This window comes from Aphis gossypii, chromosome 1 (genome assembly GCF_020184175.1).
Source record: "Aphis gossypii isolate Hap1 chromosome 1, ASM2018417v2, whole genome shotgun sequence".
Taxonomy (NCBI): Eukaryota; Metazoa; Arthropoda; class Insecta; order Hemiptera; family Aphididae; genus Aphis; species Aphis gossypii.
In genome coordinates this window covers 28,949,976-28,970,761 of record NC_065530.1, presented here as the reverse complement: position 1 = coordinate 28,970,761, position 20,786 = coordinate 28,949,976, and the positions used below count along the sequence as shown (strand labels likewise).

The 20,786-nt window shown below is 28.6% G+C and overlaps 5 protein-coding genes across 10 annotated transcripts; 3 read left to right on the top strand and 2 right to left on the bottom strand.

The window, feature by feature from the left end:
* The first annotated feature begins 2,612 nt into the window (after positions 1 to 2,612).
* LOC114121645 (mediator of RNA polymerase II transcription subunit 8) lies at positions 2,613 to 5,322 on the top strand. The gene is made up of 2 exons (XM_027984068.2): positions 2,613 to 3,090; positions 3,203 to 5,322. Exons 1-2 carry the CDS (start codon positions 2,722 to 2,724, stop codon positions 3,581 to 3,583), a joined length of 750 nt encoding a protein of 249 aa, XP_027839869.1. The 5' UTR covers positions 2,613 to 2,721; the 3' UTR covers positions 3,584 to 5,322.
* On the bottom strand, positions 5,025 to 10,219 carry LOC114121638 (uncharacterized). Of its 3 annotated transcripts, XM_027984053.2 has the most exons (8): positions 10,058 to 10,219; positions 9,778 to 10,005; positions 9,274 to 9,528; positions 9,059 to 9,207; positions 8,750 to 8,993; positions 8,573 to 8,676; positions 8,412 to 8,506; positions 5,025 to 5,427 (listed from the first exon to the last, which is right to left on the bottom strand). In XM_027984053.2, the coding sequence occupies exons 3-8, from the start codon at positions 9,496 to 9,498 to the stop codon at positions 5,351 to 5,353; spliced, it is 894 nt and encodes a 297-aa protein (XP_027839854.1). In that variant the 5' UTR covers positions 9,499 to 9,528; positions 9,778 to 10,005; positions 10,058 to 10,219; the 3' UTR covers positions 5,025 to 5,350. The 3 variants fall into 3 exon arrangements, with proteins under 3 accessions (XP_027839854.1, XP_027839855.1, XP_050053885.1); XM_027984054.2 differs by having other exon boundaries at positions 9,274 to 9,525; positions 9,778 to 10,215; XM_050197928.1 differs by having other exon boundaries at positions 9,778 to 10,214.
* Positions 10,220 to 10,742: 523 nt separating this feature from the next.
* Positions 10,743 to 12,276, top strand: LOC114121641 (uncharacterized). 2 transcript variants are annotated; one of them, XM_027984058.2, is made up of 4 exons: positions 10,743 to 10,983; positions 11,454 to 11,629; positions 11,782 to 11,926; positions 12,053 to 12,273. In XM_027984058.2, the coding sequence occupies exons 1-4, from the start codon at positions 10,898 to 10,900 to the stop codon at positions 12,189 to 12,191; spliced, it is 546 nt and encodes a 181-aa protein (XP_027839859.1). In that variant the 5' UTR covers positions 10,743 to 10,897; the 3' UTR covers positions 12,192 to 12,273. The 2 variants fall into 2 exon arrangements, with proteins under 2 accessions (XP_027839859.1, XP_027839857.1); XM_027984056.2 differs by having other exon boundaries at positions 10,814 to 10,983; positions 11,776 to 11,926; positions 12,053 to 12,276.
* Positions 12,277 to 12,310: 34 nt separating this feature from the next.
* Positions 12,311 to 15,943, bottom strand: LOC114121637 (asparagine synthetase domain-containing protein CG17486). Of its 3 annotated transcripts, XM_027984052.2 has the most exons (8): positions 15,600 to 15,943; positions 15,392 to 15,480; positions 15,102 to 15,302; positions 14,747 to 15,041; positions 14,174 to 14,673; positions 13,918 to 14,082; positions 12,596 to 12,837; positions 12,311 to 12,527 (listed from the first exon to the last, which is right to left on the bottom strand). In XM_027984052.2, the coding sequence occupies exons 2-8, from the start codon at positions 15,440 to 15,442 to the stop codon at positions 12,353 to 12,355; spliced, it is 1,629 nt and encodes a 542-aa protein (XP_027839853.1). In that variant the 5' UTR covers positions 15,443 to 15,480; positions 15,600 to 15,943; the 3' UTR covers positions 12,311 to 12,352. The 3 variants fall into 3 exon arrangements, with proteins under 3 accessions (XP_027839853.1, XP_050053882.1, XP_050053883.1); XM_050197925.1 differs by having other exon boundaries at positions 15,392 to 15,943; XM_050197926.1 differs by lacking the exon at positions 15,600 to 15,943 and having other exon boundaries at positions 15,102 to 15,319; positions 15,392 to 15,539.
* Positions 15,944 to 17,862: 1,919 nt separating this feature from the next.
* Positions 17,863 to 20,296, top strand: LOC114121646 (THAP domain-containing protein 2-like). The gene is made up of 4 exons (XM_027984069.2): positions 17,863 to 18,096; positions 18,596 to 19,041; positions 19,118 to 19,287; positions 20,116 to 20,296. The coding sequence occupies exons 1-4, from the start codon at positions 18,032 to 18,034 to the stop codon at positions 20,143 to 20,145; spliced, it is 711 nt and encodes a 236-aa protein (XP_027839870.1). The 5' UTR covers positions 17,863 to 18,031; the 3' UTR covers positions 20,146 to 20,296.
* The last annotated feature ends 490 nt before the right edge of the window (positions 20,297 to 20,786 follow it).

Sequence of the window (20,786 nt, the reverse complement as noted above, 5' to 3'; positions counted from 1 at the left end):
CTTTAGCAAAGGGAATTCTAGAATTCAATATGTCAAATAGCCTATCAATTTGCCTAATAAAGTATACTGTTGATTCACTATTTAGAAATTCAACATTACCATTCTTTTGTAGATATTCTATTGCGCCTGCTACACCACTACTCAATGATTGTGCTGCCAATTTCACTTTCATTATACTATTCCTAAAATTTAAATGTTGAGATGTCAATGCTTACTGCATTTATGTTCGTGCAACAGCAAATGTAACGGATACCCACCAAAACGTTCTTCTAGTTCAGCTGCGACTTCATCAGATGAGGGAACATTTTTTTTTAAATTGTGTATCAGACTTTTTAAAGATTTGATTTTGACGTTTCGTCGCTTTAAACGTTGCTGTAAAATTTTTATTTTCTTACGTAGCATTTGTTTGGTGGGTGATCGCAATTCACACTGTGTATTTTTATTTTCACAATTCTAAAAATATAATGAAAAAAAGATTCTAGATAATATGTATAACATGGTAGAAATTTGACTTATAGAGTTTCGAGTTATTGAGGTTCCATTGTAATAATAGTAATAATAATATTATATCAATACCAATAACTTTGAAGATGATGGAACTGAAACGTCTGAGACTGTTTCATTCTCAACTAATAGTTTAGTACTCTGCTCACTACTTGTAGATTGTTGTTCAACTTTTACATCAACGTCATTTGTCTAAAATAAATATATATCATTTTATTGTGATTTGTGATACTTGTAAAGATAGATAGGCATGGGCGCCCATAAGTAAAATTTTAGGGGGGGTCAAAATAAAAAATTCTCAAATGTAAAGATAATAATTATATTATGGTAATATTTATTGAGTTACAAGTTTTTAATATTTTTTGTCCAGGGGGGGGGCAAGTGCCCCCTTGCCCCTCCCAATGGGCGCCCATGTAGATAGGTAATAAGTATAGTTAATTCTAACCATAATTCTGTCTAGTTTACGACGTTTAACTGGTATTGTCTTTTTTAAATGACTTGAAAATGCTTTGAATATTGATGGAAATGCATCAGTTTTTAACAATTTTACTGTTGCTCCTGGCCGAATCTGATAATCATCTAACTTAAAGTGTTCACTACATAAAGTGCTATACATTGTAGGTATAAAATTCTTCCTTTTAACTTCAATCAATCATTTTTTAAGTAATTCAGGATTATTAAGTGGAAATCTATATATTATAAAATATTAATATTTAGGTAGGTATAATAACTTAACTTTAAAGTTATTTTTGTTCAATCAAACTTATTAATATAACATAACTTATTCAGTTAGATTTTGTATTGTTTTAACTTAGCTTTTATAGTTAATTATCATTATTATACAGTTAAGTTAATTTTAATTTTTTTATGTATAGATATAGCCTACAGGTTATTGTTGAATTTTATCATGATTGTATAGACTACTTATCGAAAATTATTTTTTAAATTAACAATTTACTATTATTATATTATTTAATTATTATGACTATGATCTCTCGTTCTATAATTATTAGTTATTATTATGTTACCACAAACGAGAATATTTTGTATTTTTAATATTTTGTTCCTATGTTCTATTAAATAATTATATGATAAAATTATTTAAAAAATATTATTATTTATTATTAAAAATGTATTATATGATTGTAAATCCACTGTATAATCAACAATCAACCACAGTTTATAAAATATTTCAAAATATAAGATTACAATGATAGCACTTTAATTTTCTTGGGCTTTTTTTCCGGTGTGATTGTAGTTTGGGTTTTTTTTCGTGGGTATTTTTTCCGCTTCCCATTGATTAAATATTTAATTATATAAAATTATAAAATCATCGGGGCTTCAAGAAACCTCCGGACCCCTGGCCACAAATAAAACTGTATAAAATGTTAATATTTACTTGTGGAACTGAATATTTCCACCTTTAACGTGCCTATTTGTACATCCAAACGATGAACATGATACAACCATATTGAATATACTAAATAATAATGATAATATACAAAATTGTAGCAAATTACAAACTAACGAAAAGGCTCAAGATTAAATAGGGTATAGGCATTTGAGTAAATATCTCAGCGATTAAGAACGAAAATAAATCGTTATTTACAAATTCATCGTATTTTCCTATGTAAAAATGAAATGTTTTGCCCTTCGGTGGTGGGGGTAACGTCAAACACGACGGCTCGTTTTTACGCCCGAGAGCGCGCTCCAGTATATCTTATCTATCTCAGTGTATACAGCACCATAGATAATAAAGATATGGATAGGACATTTCGGTATTATCAGCGGTATTTAAGGGGTCCAGTTGAGGCCAAACAAGTATACCTATATAGAGTATCAATTATCATTATAAAAACGCCTCAATTGCCTTCCCCTCCAGGCACGCGGCCTCAAATATATTTAACATTGGCGTGGCCTATCCATATCTTTATTATCTATGATACAGCACGGACTAAGATATATATCTTAGTCCGTGGTATACAGGTCACTATCTGTGGTTGGTTAGGTTAGGTTAGGTTAGGTGACGACACCTTATCAATACACCTTCATTGGAGTGATTATCATTATTATCAATTATCATAGCATCAGAATATTGAGAGATAGTAGATAAGAAAATTCAATATAGGATTAATAGCGCAGTTGGAGTGTAGGACCGTGTTCATCATAAAAAAATTATTTATACGATTGCCTACAAAAACTAAAAAAAATTCGAAAATGCAACGCGAAGACAAGCAACTGGAACTCGTGCTTGAAAATTTCCAGAGTAAGTTAAACGAGTTCAAAGCTCAGATATACGCTCTTATATTCAAGTTAGAGCACGAACGAGACAATGTCAATTGGACGACAGTGCTTGACACATTTGCAGTGTTCTCAACGCAATACACTGCCATCATGAAGTATCTCTCCTACGAGAAACTTCCACAGTTGCGTAACTACAGTGTACTACCTCTAATGTTGAACCCTGAGCGCGATGAGGATCTCGCACGAATCACCGAGAATCGAGTGCCAGCCCTGTCCCACGATATTGTACCCGATTTCTTGCGAACCAAAACTGAACCTGAAGTTGAACACAAACTCATGCAGGTCACTGAAATATATTTATATTATATACATTAATATACGTATATTGTCCTTTCATTATATCCAATTTCTGTGATTAAATTTGCTAATATTGTATGTATGATTGATTCTGCAGGTCGAGCACAAAGCAGGTGGCTTACAATTTGAAACAGCACAAAAACAGCTGGCAGCATTCAACAAGGTAGTTAATCATGTACTGGATTTAGTGTCTAAAGCCAGAGAAGAATGGGAAGTGGAAACTGGAGCTCGTGTTGGTATCGGTCAAACTTCATCAGTTGCGGACTTGCATACACTTGTATCGGCTGTAAGCATGGGTAAAAATTTAAAACCGATGGTGCCACAAGTATCTCCTGGTGGTATGATGGTACCACCGACTGGCAGACCAGTTACTCCTAGTATGGGGCCAAATACACCACCAATGGGTATGATGCCCAAACCACCTCCTGGAATGAAGACCAATGTAAAGGCTGCAGGAGCACCTCATCCATATAGATAAAGTAATTTCATAAACACCATAAACACCCATGTTTTATTCTTCTTGATGTTATAACTTATAAGTTTATAACAAACATTTTTTCATATCTTTGATAATAATAGATACATTTTTAATATATATTGAAAATTAATATAAATTAATACAACATTTAATACATACACTATAATATTGTATAATAAATGTAAATGTATTTTGATGTACATAATATTAAAAAATATAGTTCATTTATTTGTAAAATAAATAAAATTATTATTTTATCAATTAAACTTATTATTCAACTCTGTAACAAAAACACCTAATAAAGAATTTTGTTATTAACAGTAGAAAATTATTATTTTAAATAAAAAATGTTTTAAAATATTCTAAAAACTAGTATTAATATGTTAAAAATCACTGATAATTAGAAAAAAAGATAGTAAATTATTCATTTTTTATTTATCTGTTATATAGTGGTTATACTTCAGCTTATTCTATACGACTATTGACTGTGTTTATGTATTTTCTAAAAAAAACTAATACCTAAGTTAGGAAATATCTAGGATAAAAAAAAAACTTTCTTAGGTATTCTAATTTTTCTTCGTGATATTGAGAATATTTTATTGATTCTTTCAAATTACTTTAGACAATTTAAAATTAATTCTGTACTATATTTTCAAGACTTTTGATCAAGGATAAACATTAAAAAAAATAGTTGTGTATAAAAGTTGAATAAAGAAATAGTGGTAAGTTTATTTTTTGAGACATAACAAAATAATGAAAATAATTTGAGAAAAATCATTAATAAAGAAAAATAAAATGAAAAACTGATAGGTAGGTACCAAATAAAAAAAAATAAAACTTGAGAAATAATATATATGATATACATACCCACAAAATTTACATGATAAGCACAACAACCTACCATTTTTACCCGTGAATAAAATGAAATTAACATAATATTCAGCTGCATGATCTTTGTTATGTTCAAATTTAATAATCTGATTATTTTTGTAATGTTGTGTAATGTGTTGGTAAAAATTCATGATATAATTTTTGAAAAAATTGTACATTCATACACAAAAGTCAATATATCTTATAAATTATAATAAATAAAAAGTATAAAAGAAAATTTATAGAAAATTATATTTTATTTTAAACATACTATGTAACAACTTTAAATTTTCCTATCATGAGATATACATAAAATTTAAAATACATCATTAAATTACAAATAAATTAATATGCTTAAATTTCAAATCTAAGTCGGTATAGTTTAACTTAAATTGATCGACTTTGAAACTTTTTATAGTTCATTTTTATGCCTAAACAGAAATTCAATGAGATTAACAAAAATGCAACAAAAAAATGTCTATAGTTAAATAAAGAACATTTTAATATAAATATTATATACTAATTTAGAATTGATACGCTTAGGTATTGATTATTAACTATAGATTATAGCTTAAATAAACACTGTAATTTAATTTCTATGGATATTACATTTTATTTGTGTACAATTATTATGTTTAAAGAAAAGTTACAGTTTTTTATAAGAAGAAGTTAAAGGTTGAATGTATAGTAAATTTGATGAATATAAATGAATACTTATATATTTAGTGGCACTGTGAGGTTTCACTCAATTTTGCTTCTACTCATTATCATTTATTATAAATTATAATTTACAAGAAAAATACAATGAAACAATTTAATTTTAAAATAATTGAAATGGAATTATTTAACATTTATAATAATACATACATTTTAATAAAACTTTGTTTACATAATATTTTAATTTTTTTTAAAGCTTTTCAGTATTGGATAAATATTATCATAAGCATCATAAATTTCTTGACGTACTTTGGCACCTGAAAAAAAAAATAAATATTTTTAAAGTTAAATAATACAAATAAATTTAATAGGTACTTATTACCAGCCACCAAGGCTCATAACTTTATGCCTTAAAAATGCCTAAATAAGTACTAAAAACTGGCAAAATATGCTTTAAAAGTTCAGAAATATGCATTTATGTACAAAAAATCTAAAACTGCAGTTAAAAAAAGAAGAAATCATAAATAATATAATTGATATTAATGAATTAAACAACATACATGTCACAATAACAACTAAAATAGTTGATATGAAATATTTTCCACTAATTGCATATACGAGAACAATATACCGATTAACCAAATGAAATAATGATTACTGTGGCTCTCATATAGTATGCGGTCTACCCACAGTTTTTATATAGGCCTAAGTTTACTTTTAATAGGAATACCGGACGAAAAGTCTGGGGACAAATATTCCATGGACAAAAAGTCTGAAAATGTATTAATAATTAATTTCTATATACGCCACTACCCTATAGTTGTATTTAGTAGCGGAGGGATATAGGACAATTTAAAGCAATTTTAGCTTCATATCTATTATAGGTAGGTGGTATAATTGTAAAATCTCAAAACTATAACTGCCATGACAAATATTATAATCAATATAATAATAATATAATCAATATAAATTACGGTAGAGTGTAGATAGTAAATACTATCTATATTTTTTGAGCAATAGTGAAATAAGGTCAATGCTCGATCATATAATCTTAACCGATATTTTGTAAAAGTATGGGGTCAATAGCTCAGTATGTCATTTATTGCACATCACCACAATTTATATTTTATACACCCAATATGTTGGCAAAAGATTTTTATTAAATTATTAGTAGTGACGAATCAACCACAAATTTTTTAACTAGCAAAAATCGTGTGGCAAATAATGAAAATGCTGAATGTATTAAGTGTGGAAGTGCTATAAATGTATACCTACGTAACGAGAAAGGTAAGGAAAGGAGAGTTTTACATTGTAAGAGAAAGGGATGTTCAACAACACAAAGCTTAAGGTGAGAAAATTATTTTATTTTTCAAGGGATTTCCAATGAAATGAATATTTTATTTTACATATACAACCTTCCTTCATATCTCGACAATTTGTTCATTTACGATTTATTAATAATTATTAACTATATACCTACGTACGACTATATTTTTCAATACATACAATTTCCTATGTTTCCAAAAGTACAAAATATTCGTAATAACAAAATAATATCAATTATTAAACTTAATCTACGGTCGATATAACAATCGAAATTTAAAAAATGCATGTTATCATAAATTCTTTTTAGCTTTTTTTTTAATAATATTTTATAATTTTTAATACCTTTTTTTTTTTTTAATAATTTTACTGTTTAAAATATAGTTTGTTTCATTAGGAACTCCTATGGATATATTATATAATTAAGTATTAATAAATAAATCACATTAGTAAAATATATATTTTGAGTTTTTTAGTATATATTTATATGTACATATTTTAGTAACATAAATACATAATATAAACCCGAGCCCTAATCATAATTGTATAATGTGTTTATTATTATATAGGAAATATAATACTTTATGGACTTATATTGACAAAAATGGTCATCTAATAGTGGACTAAGCCTCAGTCAACAGAATTAGAACTAGTGTTAGAAAATTGTGTCAGAATTAGAACAATTAGAACTAGTGTTCTACAGGACTCAAGGTTTATCCAATAAATCAATTATGTCTTTAACTGGAAGATCGTCCAACATTGTATGTGACTGGATGAATTTGTGTCGGGATATACCAGTAAAAATGTTTGAAAAACGTATTCAATTTGGAATATGCGTGTTTGGATTATGCGACGGTAGTGAGGCACGATATTTTGTTGTCGAAAAACAGGACAAGCAAACTTTGCATGAAATTATTAAAAGGGAGGTTATATTAGGTTCTATTATACACTCTAATGGGTGGCCAGTGTGTAACGGGATTGCCCAACATGGTTATACGCATAATACAGTTAACCACAGTGAAAATTTTGTTGATTCACTGACTCAAGCACATACTCAACGGATCGAAAATTTATGGAGACCATTACACTTAAAAGTAGTTAAAAATATGTGTGGTACAAGTCCTGATCTTCTTCCAAGATAAAATTATAATAAGTTATGTATAATAAATTTAACGTAATATTATATTATACATATTATTACAGGTATCTCATGGAAACATGGTGGCAAGGAATAAATAAATCAGATTAATTTATTAATGCATTTTTGAGAGATATGGCGGAAGTTTTTGTATAACTTATTATATTATATTAATTTATATTTATTGACAACAATTTTTTTGACAAACAAATTTTTAATTATTAAGTTTTTACTAGATATTACTACTACAATAATTATACTATAATATTATATTATTTTTAATTTATTTATTTGCGGTAGACCGCACACTATAATAGTAAATCGCCGGTAGACCGCATACTACACTCGTAAATTCATCGGTAGACCGCATACTATATGACAGCCATCACTGCATTATTAATAACAATTTTACGTTGCAACAATTTTCATATTATATATTTTAATACAGTGCAAAAATATCAATTATCGTATTTCTCATCAAATATTGGTTAAAAACATGTTAAATATACAGAATTAAATAGAAAAATACATACATAATATGCCAAATAGATAAAAAAATATCTAAATAAGCAAAATAAAACTACAGATACTTAACCACGGTATTTTAAAATAGATATCTATCACCTAAATACAAAAATAGCATTAAATACGACTGTGCAAGATTGATATGCAAATGCATGAACTTACAAGTTCTGCAGATATTACCATAATTGTCATAAGTAATGAATACTTTTAGTGTCTAATTATGATTTAGTTAACATTAATACCAATAATTATTTTTTTAAGTAGTATACCTAAAATTAGTCTTTGAGACAGTAAATTGTTTAAATAATAAGTTACCTGTCAGTACAACTTTTCCAGACACAAAAATGAGTAACACAATACGTGGTTTAACCATTCTGTAAATAAGTCCAGGAAACAGTTCTGGTTCATAACTAAAATATAAACATTTTATTTTTACTATATATACTAAAATTATAAAACATAACAAAAGAAACTACCTGCTAAACTGGCCATGAGTGAGTACTAATCCTTCAAGACGTATAGGAAACTTCACGTCACAGCTGCCAACCATGTTTTGAATTTTAAAGTCTAAAAACTTTGCCTAATAATAATAAATGGTTAAATTTACTCACATATAAACATATTATTTTATCCAAAACATCAGTAAGACTCACTGGAAAGCTGAGCTTTTGAATGATCCTAGCATATTTCCTTGCCGCCAGTCTAGAATCTTCTTCACTTTTTGCACCAGTACATACCATTTTACCAGAACTAAAGATTAAAGCTGTAGTACGTGGTTCACGTATTCTCATTATAACAGCAGCAAATCGTTTTGGATTAAATTCAGCATTACGTGCATGTAATGCTATGGTTTTTAGGTCAAGCCGACATCCAAGATTGACCGTGGATACTATATTCCTTAAAATAAAAAATATATATATACAATTATCTGAATAATATACATAAATAAAAAAACAACTTACTGGAGTTGAGGTACAACACCAGGATCAGCAGAAGCTGGTGTCATAGGTGTCATTGGGGCAGGTGTTGCTGGGTTTTGAATAGTTTGTAGCGCTGGTATAGTTGATGATGATGAACTGATGGATGTTAATGATGGCATACTTTGATGTACCTATATAGAAATTCTAGTGTAAATGTTTGGTAAGAAAATAATACTATTGCTTAAATCAATTATTACAGGCGTTTGTGAATGCATCATGCTGTGTGGAGTAGCATAGCCCATGTTGTTCGTTTGATATATTTTATTAATTGACTGTTGAGTTGGTAAACTACTAGTACTCATAGATAAACCTTGTGGTTGTAACGGTGGCATTTGCATAATCTGTTGATCTTCTTCTGGTTGGTGTACTGGGGTTCCAATACTAGGAATACTGAACCCCGGGCTTGGTAACATTTGATCCATTTTAGAAATATGGCACCTTTTCTTTAGCTACTAATAATAAGTAATAATAATTAAAAAAAAACATCAAACTACAATATTATATGAGTTGGATAAGATTTAACTAATTTTATGGGAAAACTGTAAGCTCAGATTCAGTTAATAGGTGGAGATAATTATCAAGTACCAGATGACATAGTTACTAGAAATACAATCTCATCATCCAAGAGCATTGAAAAACTCAGTTATTCAAAATGGAATCCTTCTAAATCAAACTCACGTTGATTCCCTCAGATCACTTACCGAAGTTCTATTTGGTGCATCAACAGTCTACTCCACTGCAGTCCAATCAACATTCAAAGACTTCGTCAAACTGGCGGACGAATGTCGACGGGAAAAATATGTTTGCAACTAATTACGATCGTCGAACCGCCAAATTCTGTCGTCTACATAATTTGAGATAAGAAATGGGATTATTTTTCTGTCGACGAGATGAAAAACATTGTTAATCCTCGACTGTTTATTGAAAAACTGCAAAAGTAAGATAACTGTTTACTGGAAACGAAAACAGTATATATAATACCAGCTCTTAAATATTATACAATGAATATCAATAATTTTTATTTTGATTTAGAAATCGTTGAAATAAAAATAACGGTTAAAATATTAAATTTATAACGAATACTGAACAAAATTTGTTTACACACAAGATTAAAACAAAACCTGCCTTAGAAGTTGGAATCATTTTTTATTATCTATAATCTATGGATTCGCGGCGATCGTTTTATCAGTTATCAACAGTTTGTACTACGGTTTTCGAAGATCTTTATAGCCAATCAGAAAAATGGCGCTAAATTGTAGTAATTTCAAAATGTATACACATTTATTATAAATATTACAATTATTTAAACTTACTAACCCATGTATATGTATTGATATATTATATTATTCTATATATCTAATCATATATATATTATTTAAACAGATAATATTACATTAAATTTGTACCATGTACTATGTAGTGTAAATGTATGATTGTGAAAGTACTGCGAGCAAGGTGGATATAATATTATATCCACCGGCTTGACTGCGAGTAATATATTGGTGGTTGGTACTTTAGTACTAACCTATACCAGTTAAAAGTTACCAATAATGTTTATAGAAGTCGAGGCATTACAATTTATTGTATAAAATTAGTATTCACTATTCTTTTTTTTTATCTATTTTGCGGTAAAACCTCGAATACTTTCGCGAGTCTAGTTCTTTGTCGCCGGAACGTATCGGAATTTATATCATCATCCGCAGTTTTAAATCGGTGTCGTCCGAAAAAAACGTATGATTTAATAATTTACTCGCTGAAACTCAATTTGCAGCTGTCTCTATTCTAATTCATTCGAGACACAGTTCCCAACGAATCGCGATAATGAATCCTTCAACGAGTGGTTGTTCGAGTTCCAGTAAACGTCATCATCCCTACGGCCGAAGTTTGGGACCGCAAGCCATGCCTGCGTAATGATATTTTTTGACGAATATTTTACTCATACTTGATAGTTATTTTTTACTGTTGATATCATGACCTTTCTTTTACCGGAATACATGCCCGGGTTTTTAGTTAATATATTATGCAAATAATTAATAAATTGTATAAAATATTATAATACAGGTATTAGGTGATATCTAAACTACCAAAAATTTTGTCGTGTAATCTCCAGAAATCAAAAAATATTGATTAACATTTTTTGTACTTTATTTACCTATATTTTGAATATTTCATAATTACTTGAAACTTTTATGATTCTACTGTAAGTAACATGCAGTCAGCATTTCATAATAATGAATTGGTGGATAGTTTTAGTGTTTGTTTTTAGGGAATAAAAATTCATTATTTTATTCCCTTTTTAGAGTTAGATTATGATACTAATTTTTTTTAGAGCTGCTTATAAGTTAGGGATAATTATTACTTATTTTAAAATGTACAGATTGTCACCGTCTACTTCTAACCGTGTTCAAAACAATAGCAATAAGCTTAATGATGAATCCAAAGCAGTAATCGATGAGGGCAAGAAGCTTTTGGTTGGAAGTGTCAAACAAGTGGCACGTTGGTGCCAATTGTTATCGTTTTTGGAACCGACTAAAATTATTTACCAAGTATTCGGTACACTTAATTATTTATTGTTATGAAACCTATAATATATCTTTATATATATTTTTTTTTTATTTATTATTTGATATTAACATAAATTTGCAGTTTGTAAAAATATTTTGTAATATATTTCGGAATAGGTTCTTAACATTTTATAGTTTTAGGAATTATGGATTCTGTAATAACTGGCAGTAATAAATGCGAAAAGATATTTTGCTTACGTAGTGAACATAAAAAATCGGGAATAGTATGTGTATTTTATGAAATAGACAGAAAAATTCCTAATATATCTAAGGGAACATTAGTTTTGTAAGTATTATTTATTAAAATAAACATGATAATAATAGAATTTAAAACTAAGCTCATTACCGCATATTGGTTTCTAAATAATTATATTACACATGGCATTTAAGTTGCACCTAAATTCATTAATAGGTGCACTGGTCATGCTAAAGGAAAAAATAAATTGCAAGTATTTACTATTCGAGAATTACATGAAGACAAAAATTCATTTGACAGAATATCATTAGTTAGCCATTGGACAATTAATGACATTTTAATAAGCAAGATGTAATATTTTTTTAAGAAGTTTCAATTGTTAAGTAATTTTCATTTTTTGATGCTATAGAAAAAGAATTTGATTTATTTAAACTAATAATTTTATTTGATATGTATAAAAAAATAACAATATGATGAAGTGCTTAAAAAATAAATCCATATTTATTATCCATGTATTTATAATCGATCACTTATATCATTTCCATTTTCTTTTTTATTGGCTATTCTTGAGCCAAATTGTAAAGCTCGTTTTGGTAAACATGCTGCATTTACAAGTCCTAATCTGAAAGCTGCTAATCGTAACAATAGTTTTTCACCCAGGTTGATTGGATATGGTTCTTTTGGCCAACACCTAAAATATTTTTTTTAATAAAAATAATAAATTACCAACTATTATTTACATAATTAAATATATATAACCGTTGCCATGGTGCTAGTCCTCTAATAAATTCTACAAAATTTTCATCTAAATATGGAGTGCGCAACTGACGACCGTGGTCACAACACACACGGTTATCTCGACCTAGATTACGTGAAGGTATTTTGGAAAAATCTTTATCTAATTCTTCATTTAGTGATTGCCAACCATGTCGCTGTAAAATTTTTCTGTACCTTGTGTAACCACCTAATAACTCATCTGCACCCATTCCAGACAATAACACCTGTAGAATTTAAATAATATTATGTACATTGAACAATATACAGTTAAAAAAAAATATTTTAGTTTCACTATAAAAGTCAACAAATAATTATAATTTTATTTGTAATAATTATACAAATGCGATTAATCAAATTGCTACATAATCATGAGCATAGGCGTGCGCACGGGTAGGGCTGTTTGGGCTTTAGCCCCACCTGAGCCTTTTTTTTATACGTGAATGGGTTCTTGGTACTTAAGAAAGTATAACAAAATAAATCTAAATCATAGATATTTACATAATTAAAAATATACTGGTTGCCCATCGAGATGTTAAAATTTTAAATCAATGTTGACAAATTGTATAATTTATTGTGTGAAATAATGAAAAATGATTTAATGATTGTTTACATTTTCCAGTCACCGACAAAAAGGTCACTTTGAAATTTGTATTGGAAATTTCTACAATTTTTTCTTGGGTCACCATGACAGAGGGGGAGGGGGTCAGATTAAATTTAGCCACACCTGACTCAGAAGTCTGCGCACGCCTGTGATCATGAGAGAAGTACAGGATAGTTTTGCAATATTATACGTGTAGATGAAAAATGTCATTGTTGCGTTATACAGATAAAGTATTAATTTAATAAATTAACTGAGGTATATAAAATACAGACTTTTGCTCGCCTTAAAATTAATGTTAATAAGTCAAAAGTTTAATACAGCTAAAAGAGGAAATTTAAATTAAAAGTCTTAATACTGAACTACCGAGTGTTTCCAATAATCTATCTTAAACATACTATATTTATAAAAGTTTAATGTTAGTTATTTTACAATAGGAATTAAGTACACATTGACTGTCATATGACCACCGGTGCCCATAGTTCATCATTACTACCATGCCATAAGACCACTGGCAACCATAATTTAATTTGGTTTTATATTATTAACTTTTCTATGGTGCTAAACTAAGGACAGTGGCGTAGCAGGAATCTACAATTTTTTTTCCAAATATTTAGTACTTATTGAATGATCGCCAACAGCCATGTGGCGGTCAACATGTTAAACTAATATTATTATGAAAATGAAAACATTTCAAATTACTTACTCGAGCAGGGGTTTTATAAGATTTTCCATTACATTTTCCAAGTCCTCGAGAGGCAAACCACAATGAACAACCTAGGCTATCATCTAGGACAGTTTTTAAAGGATAAATGAGATGGCGTATGGTATCAAAACGTTTTTGTTGTAATTCAACATTTGGAATATCTATCTAAATATACAAACAATATTTCATGAAAAAAAAAAAAAATAAATAAAATGTTTTTTCTTTCAATTTATTGTTTTAATAAAATGTCACTCACTTTTATTAAATTCCATCGTCTAGTTGGACATAATGTTTTTAACTCTTCTAATGTATTTAAACATGTTTGTCTATCTGGACATTCAAAATTGTTAGAATTTGCTGGTTTTTCAAATGAAACATTTAACAAATCAATCGGTTCATCAGATTCGACATATTTAGATGCTAATAGAGCTAGTAATGCTGAATCTATGCCTCCTGAAAATAAAATAGCAATTTTTGCATGATCACATTTGAACTCGCACATTTTACAAGCCTTTGGATTGATTGTTGTTCTTTTTTGAACTGACTGTGACAAATAGTGAATCAGACTATCAACATTCTTACAAAATTCTTGGTGTGATAATAGCTCAGACATATTTAATTGATCATTTTGTTGTAATATAGAATCTTCAGGGTTTGTAACATGATGAATACAGGTTTGTTTAAAATATTGTAATTCATTTGGAATGTCATAATCACAATCAAAACGAGTGTGTGACCATTGATATAATTGAGGCACTGAAAGGTTAATAAAGCAGTTAATGATGACTCAAATATGATTGAAATATTTAAACATATTTGTAATTTGTACCAAGTTTGCATGCATTCAAATCAAATCTGAACAATCCAATGGCTGGTACTTCTTTTAGATCTGGAATGTCTTTGTGTCCAACGGAAGTGACAATCAATTTGTTTGTACTGATGTTCCACAACAAACTGATGCGTCCTATTGGATCTCTACCGACCCACAAAACTTGTTGTTCACAGTCGTAATAAATAATAGAATATGGACCATGGATAGAAGTCATAAGCAATTCCATGCTACCTCCATCGCATAGAAAATCTGATATTATTTTTGTATCACTGTCTTTAATACTATTGTTCATCTGGTAAAAGAACTTAAAATGATTCTGTATCAAGTATATTTATTTATTTAGTTGACTTACCGTCAGATTCCAACTGTACACATCCCCATTCCACAGCAGTACATTGCCTTTTCGATCCACATATGGCTGTCCGGTCGGACGTTCTCCTTGAGTCCACAATATGTTGCCCGAGAACAACGCAGTGTATCCATTGACATTAACTTCATGAGTAGAACCAATGTCCGGGCCTCTCTTTTGCAATGACGATCTACACTTGCTGATCTGTGGACAAAACAGACCTAAGAAATTCAATTTGAATGATATGATCACTATACAAAAGCAGTTGCTGTAATAGATGCCAATAGAATTACCTCACTGCACACGGTTGACCCTTTAATGAATGAACAAAATATACCGCACATAACGAAATCGTAAGTAGGCACCTAAATACCTAATTACACTGAAAAACGTTTACTTTGTCAACAGACCAGAATCGGCGTTAAAAGCTGGTCATCAACAGATAAGTACAATGACAACCTACTTATTTGTAGGCGAATTTTTTTACAATATGCGTCTTACCAGTTACCAGCAACACGGACGCGTAATGTAAGCAGATATTATTATTAAATCCAAAGGTGGGTATACTTTTTATCTCGTGAAAAAGCGTTGACCCATCATTACGACGTCGTGGTCGTTATCAAATATTAGGTCGATCGACGTCGGCGTGTGCATAAATCCGTTTACACCATTTGCCCACAACTACCGAACCGGAAAATGCGTCGTGATCAATCAATATTCTAAAAAGTCGGCAATACTATTTGGATTTTCGATCTGTACTGTGTTCGGCAATATTTTATTTCCGATTTACGAATTTAGTACCTACTTTACGAGTTAACGTCGAACGACCAACTGTTTATCAATAATTATCAAGTATCAGCGTGAACCGCCAAAGCTCTTATCTCGACTATCACTCAGTGACCGCAGGCGACCCGCGGTTACAATAACCACGGACTAAAATATACAATATACTACGTATATGTATATAATATATTTTAGTCACAGACTTCTATACTAATAATTTATATCTGTGATTTTAGTCTGTGACAATCTAATGAGTAATAAGTATTACTAACAAAATTATTATTACGAATGACACAAAATACAAATTATTAGGTATTAATCAATAGTCTATAATTCTCCGCGCACGATTACGGTTAACCCTTGTCCCTTTGACATAAATGTATAAACCGGACTTCTCAGTCAGTTGATCATAAAATACTATCTATAACTTGAAACTTCTTAGTTCTTAGTGTTCTTACTGTATTTTCTTTAGACTTTAAGGTCGTGTCTTCGATCTAGAGTACCTACTCACTTACTTGACTTACTACTAGTTAGACGGGCTACGTCTAGTATACTATAAATTATAAAATGTTCATAACTATTTTTAGTTTTTATTTTATAAAAAATGTCGATAAAAATTATCCACCAGGTTAAAATTCGTGAATATTTAATATAAGGTGCCAAAATTATTATAGATATTAAATTATTATAGTTATTCTATAGCTGTATAAAAATATTAAAAATACATTGGTACAATTTTTTTTTATAATACCTAAATTATATATTTTATATTATTATTATGCATTTTACCATAAATACAATAAATGTTAATATATTTTGTCATTTTGAGGTAGGTAATAAATATGTTATACAATGATCCATTGTCACATTGAGGTACGACTTTATTATACAGCATGAGTTTTACTTATGCTGTTCAAATATGTCTCATTTATAACAATATAAGTTATATAAAAAAAATACTATTAACCAATAACCATATAGAATATGAAAACATTGAATAAGTACCTATTAGTATTTATACAATTATAATTTATTTATCTCCACAAACCTAATATATTTGTAAATTATTATATACTATCTTAGGTAAGTATTTAAATTTTCATAAATTTTTTCTTTTTCAGCTGTCCATCCATTCCGATCTCTGACGAGTGGGCCCCATTTCACGATTTTGAATATTTAAAACAATCGTTGAATCGAAAAACAAACAAACATTTACTCGTATGTAAATTGAAACATTGATGTGATTAAATTTAAACACGACTCGTAAAACGATAAAAAAAAGGGAAAAAGAAGAACCAACAAAGTATTTATATTTAAGCAGTTAGGCTTTTGTCTTAGTATAATATGCCACACTGCCACAGCCATGTTAAGCGATTTACCTTATTCATCTTAAATTTAAATTTTGTTTTTATGTTATTATACAGCATTACATAATATAAATTGCAGTAAGATGTTGACGTGTTGTTTACATTATATTATTTCATTTTAATCGTTTAAAATTACGAAAATACATTGATATGTACGTGCGAAACACTATTCTGTAATAATTATTACTGTTATTACTGCCATAATTTGTGGTGTGCACCGGAACTACGAAATGGACATGTTGTCTATTTTGTTTTGTAGTAGTGCGAGGAAGGACTTTGAAATTTACCAACGCAAGAAGTAAGGGAACATCGACATCCAACAGTTTTTTAAAAAACTCTCCTTTGGTGTTAATTATACGTTAGTTATAATTTAAAAATTATTCATGGGAACTTCAATCTTGTACTTATATTACTATATTAGTTTCCGGCATACGCATTGGTATTTTAATAATGTGTAGGTGGTTTGTTTTTAAGCCAAGTGCCGAAGTGCCAAGTTTTTAATTTCAAATGGCGAATTCCAATCCAGTGCTAGCGAATTTTGAAAAAAAAAAATATATTGTGAAGCAGCGTCGAGTCTACTGTTATCATGAATATTGAGGCGTCGAGTCGTAGAATATTATCAATAAAAGTGATTTGTCCGTCACATGGTAATTCGTTTCGTTTAAAAGTTTTAATATTTATTTTTTAAACTACGCTTAACATTAACAGATTTTGTTTAACTTTAATTTTGATAAAACATTATTAGTACTCGTAAACAGTTAATAACAATACCTACATTTAACAATGCCAACCTCTTGTTGTGTACGAGGTTGCAAGAGTAAGGGCAATGGTAAAATTAAGTATTTCAGGTATGTAATATTGAATTGCCAATAGGAAATAGGTATTATTATGCTTGCTTGACGCGTATCATTTAATCATATTACATTTATATTTATTCTCTATTATCAGTATTTAGGTCTTCAATATTGAATTTCATTTATTGAAAGTTGTTAACTCATAGTGGCTAAAGTGACTTTGAAGTTAATACACTTTATTCAACTGGTTCTAATAGCTAAATAGTAGCTCGATATTGATTAGTAAATCAATTAAAATCATGAAGAATAGGTGGTGGAATGTATAGATCTCTGATCTAGGAATAATTAACTTTATAATTATTATGAGTTATGATGAACTAAATTCTTCGTGCCTAATATGCCATTATTGTAATACTGTACTTTTAAGAGATAGTATTGTTGTAAAGGCGGGTAGGTAGATGCATACATTTTTAAATTAAAACGGGCTGGTAAAATATGTTTTGGAATTCCTGTGGCACTTTTACAAATTTATAATATCTGATTGTTTTGATAGATTTCCAAAGGATGAAAACCGTAGACTACAATGGATACAAGCACTTCACAGAGAAAACTTTGTTCCTACAAATAATACTTTGATTTGTGAAGCACATTTTACTACTAATGATTATCAAAAAAGGCCTGATCTTATTAAATTAACTAATACAGCTGTTCCAAGTATTTTCAATAATCAGGATAACGAAACACAGAATACTTCTCATAAAAGAGTGACTATGGATTCAGAATTAAAATCCTCTCGATTGCCTGCAAGGAAACGTCATAGTAATTTATCAGACCATACTTATGTGCTAAAACTTCCTGAGGAACCAATTGTATCTGAAGATAAAGGTTTTCAAAAGACAATTACTCCATCAAAACATGTAGTTCATACTTTACATGCCGGTGAATCGCATATGTCAGATGTATCCAAATCAAATATACAAACATTAAAAAATATTGAAAGTAATTTGTATTTATATTTTATCATCATAAAATTATTTTTCTTTGTTTTATATTTTTGTATTTTATTTTTTTTTAGATTCTGGCTGTGAAATACCTGATAATGTTAAAATCACTATTCAACCCTCACAGAAAAATTGGGAAAACATTGCAATGACACAAAAAAAAACTATACATGATTTAAGAAAAAAAGTAAAAGTTCTAAATCAAAAAATTAGACGTTATGGCTCAACAATTGACTATTTAAAGGTTAGTGTTTTGTACATCTCTAGTGTATACTATACAATGTGACCCAAAAAATAAAACTCAGTTCAATGGCGCCGAGTCAGTTAAAAAAATGTGGTTCAATTCTCACAAAATCCCACTCACTCCCTTAAAATTCATTATTCATAAACTTAGAATGTATTTAAATCATCAAATCACACAAATGACAAAAGTCTCTAGTAGAATACCTGCTTTATACTTTTAATTTTAGGTGGTTTAAATGCACCACCTTAAGAATGTACTTGGCACCACTGACTCAGAAGTCTGTAAAAAGGTAATGATAACAATTTGTTTTTGATTTAAACATTGTTATACTATAGTTTTGATAATTAGCTAGGATAAGTATTAAGTAATAATAATATATTATAATAATAATTAGTTGGATTAATTAACTATATTAAATTATAAAGCATATTTGATTAAATAAAGATTGTATGAAGTATAAGTATAATATTAATTTTTTGAGTTGAGATTAGATTGGATGTTGGATGATTTAAAATTTAGAAGGAACAAAAAGCTGGGCATTGTCACAAGCCATAGGGTAGTTGTGAAGAGTGCAGAGGGAGAAGTCATTCAATTAAAGTATATACATATGATAGGGAAGTAAAGTGTGGTCAAATCAGAGATAGGAAAAGTGATAATAATAAATTTTTTAATCAATATAAATAGCCACAGAAAAAATAATTAGAATTGATATAGTCACTATATTATTGTGTATATTTGTATTATATGCATGTATCTAATAATAGTTATTATTTATTGTAAATAAATTACTTTTTGTAAAAGTTAAACAAAACATTTTTGTTGTTTCAGGGACAATTGGACATAATGATTCGGTTTTGAAATCAAATATCTATAATTAATATGATTACAAATGTTTAAAGGATTTCAATTTTAAAGTTGAATTTATAAAATTAGAATTATCAAAAATTAAACGACATCTATATTATGTTACTTTTAAAACAATCATAAATTAATATAATAACTATTAAAATTTATTATTAGAGTATGTTATTGGATGTTAATACTAGCATGTTGTAAAAAATTATAAAATTATAATTTTTAAATGTTATTATCTATAAATCAACTCCATATGTATTAATTTATAATATTTCAAGTTTGTATTGTTTATTTAAGAATACCATTGTTAAATAACTTGTATATATTTTTTTTTATTGAAACATAGACTGGATAATAATTGTATATAGTGTATGTATTGTGTATTAAAATAGGGGTTTCCCTCAAAAGATGATCTTATTATCAATTAAGTTATTTTATAATTATACGATATGTTACCATTAAAATAAATACATTTTTTTTATTTTATAAGTGTTTCTTTTTAAAAATGAAATTTGTAATTTTTACTTCATGATACTTTAAAGAAATGTAAAAGTATAACCATATTTTGAAATAGTGTAAATTTTAAAAGTTAAGAATTAATAGTGGGTTATGTATTTTTTGGAGTGGTACTACTTATTAATTAT

Coding starts and splice junctions, on each gene's coding strand:
- LOC114121645 (XM_027984068.2), top strand. CDS start 2,722: ATGCAACGCGAAGACAAGCAACTGGAACTCGTGCTTGAAAATTTCCAG. Junction 3,091..3,202: donor TTGAACACAAACTCATGCAG/GTCACTGAAATA, acceptor TTGATTCTGCAG/GTCGAGCACAAAGCAGGTGG.
- LOC114121638 (XM_027984053.2), bottom strand. CDS start 9,498: ATGGATCAAATGTTACCAAGCCCGGGGTTCAGTATTCCTAGTATTGGA. Junction 8,994..9,058: donor GGTGTTGTACCTCAACTCCA/GTAAGTTGTTTT, acceptor TTTTATTTTAAG/GAATATAGTATCCACGGTCA. Junction 8,507..8,572: donor ACTCATGGCCAGTTTAGCAG/GTAGTTTCTTTT, acceptor TTTATATTTTAG/TTATGAACCAGAACTGTTTC.
- LOC114121641 (XM_027984056.2), top strand. CDS start 10,898: ATGAATCCTTCAACGAGTGGTTGTTCGAGTTCCAGTAAACGTCATCAT. Junction 11,630..11,775: donor AATTATTTACCAAGTATTCG/GTACACTTAATT, acceptor AACATTTTATAG/TTTTAGGAATTATGGATTCT. Junction 11,927..12,052: donor TCTAAGGGAACATTAGTTTT/GTAAGTATTATT, acceptor ATTCATTAATAG/GTGCACTGGTCATGCTAAAG.
- LOC114121637 (XM_050197925.1), bottom strand. CDS start 15,442: ATGTGCGGTATATTTTGTTCATTCATTAAAGGGTCAACCGTGTGCAGT. Junction 15,042..15,101: donor TGTACAGTTGGAATCTGACG/GTAAGTCAACTA, acceptor TTCTTTTACCAG/ATGAACAATAGTATTAAAGA. Junction 14,083..14,173: donor GACGATGGAATTTAATAAAA/GTGAGTGACATT, acceptor TTGTATATTTAG/ATAGATATTCCAAATGTTGA.
- LOC114121646 (XM_027984069.2), top strand. CDS start 18,032: ATGCCAACCTCTTGTTGTGTACGAGGTTGCAAGAGTAAGGGCAATGGT. Junction 19,042..19,117: donor AACATTAAAAAATATTGAAA/GTAATTTGTATT, acceptor ATTTTTTTTTAG/ATTCTGGCTGTGAAATACCT. Junction 19,288..20,115: donor CAACAATTGACTATTTAAAG/GTTAGTGTTTTG, acceptor TTGTTGTTTCAG/GGACAATTGGACATAATGAT.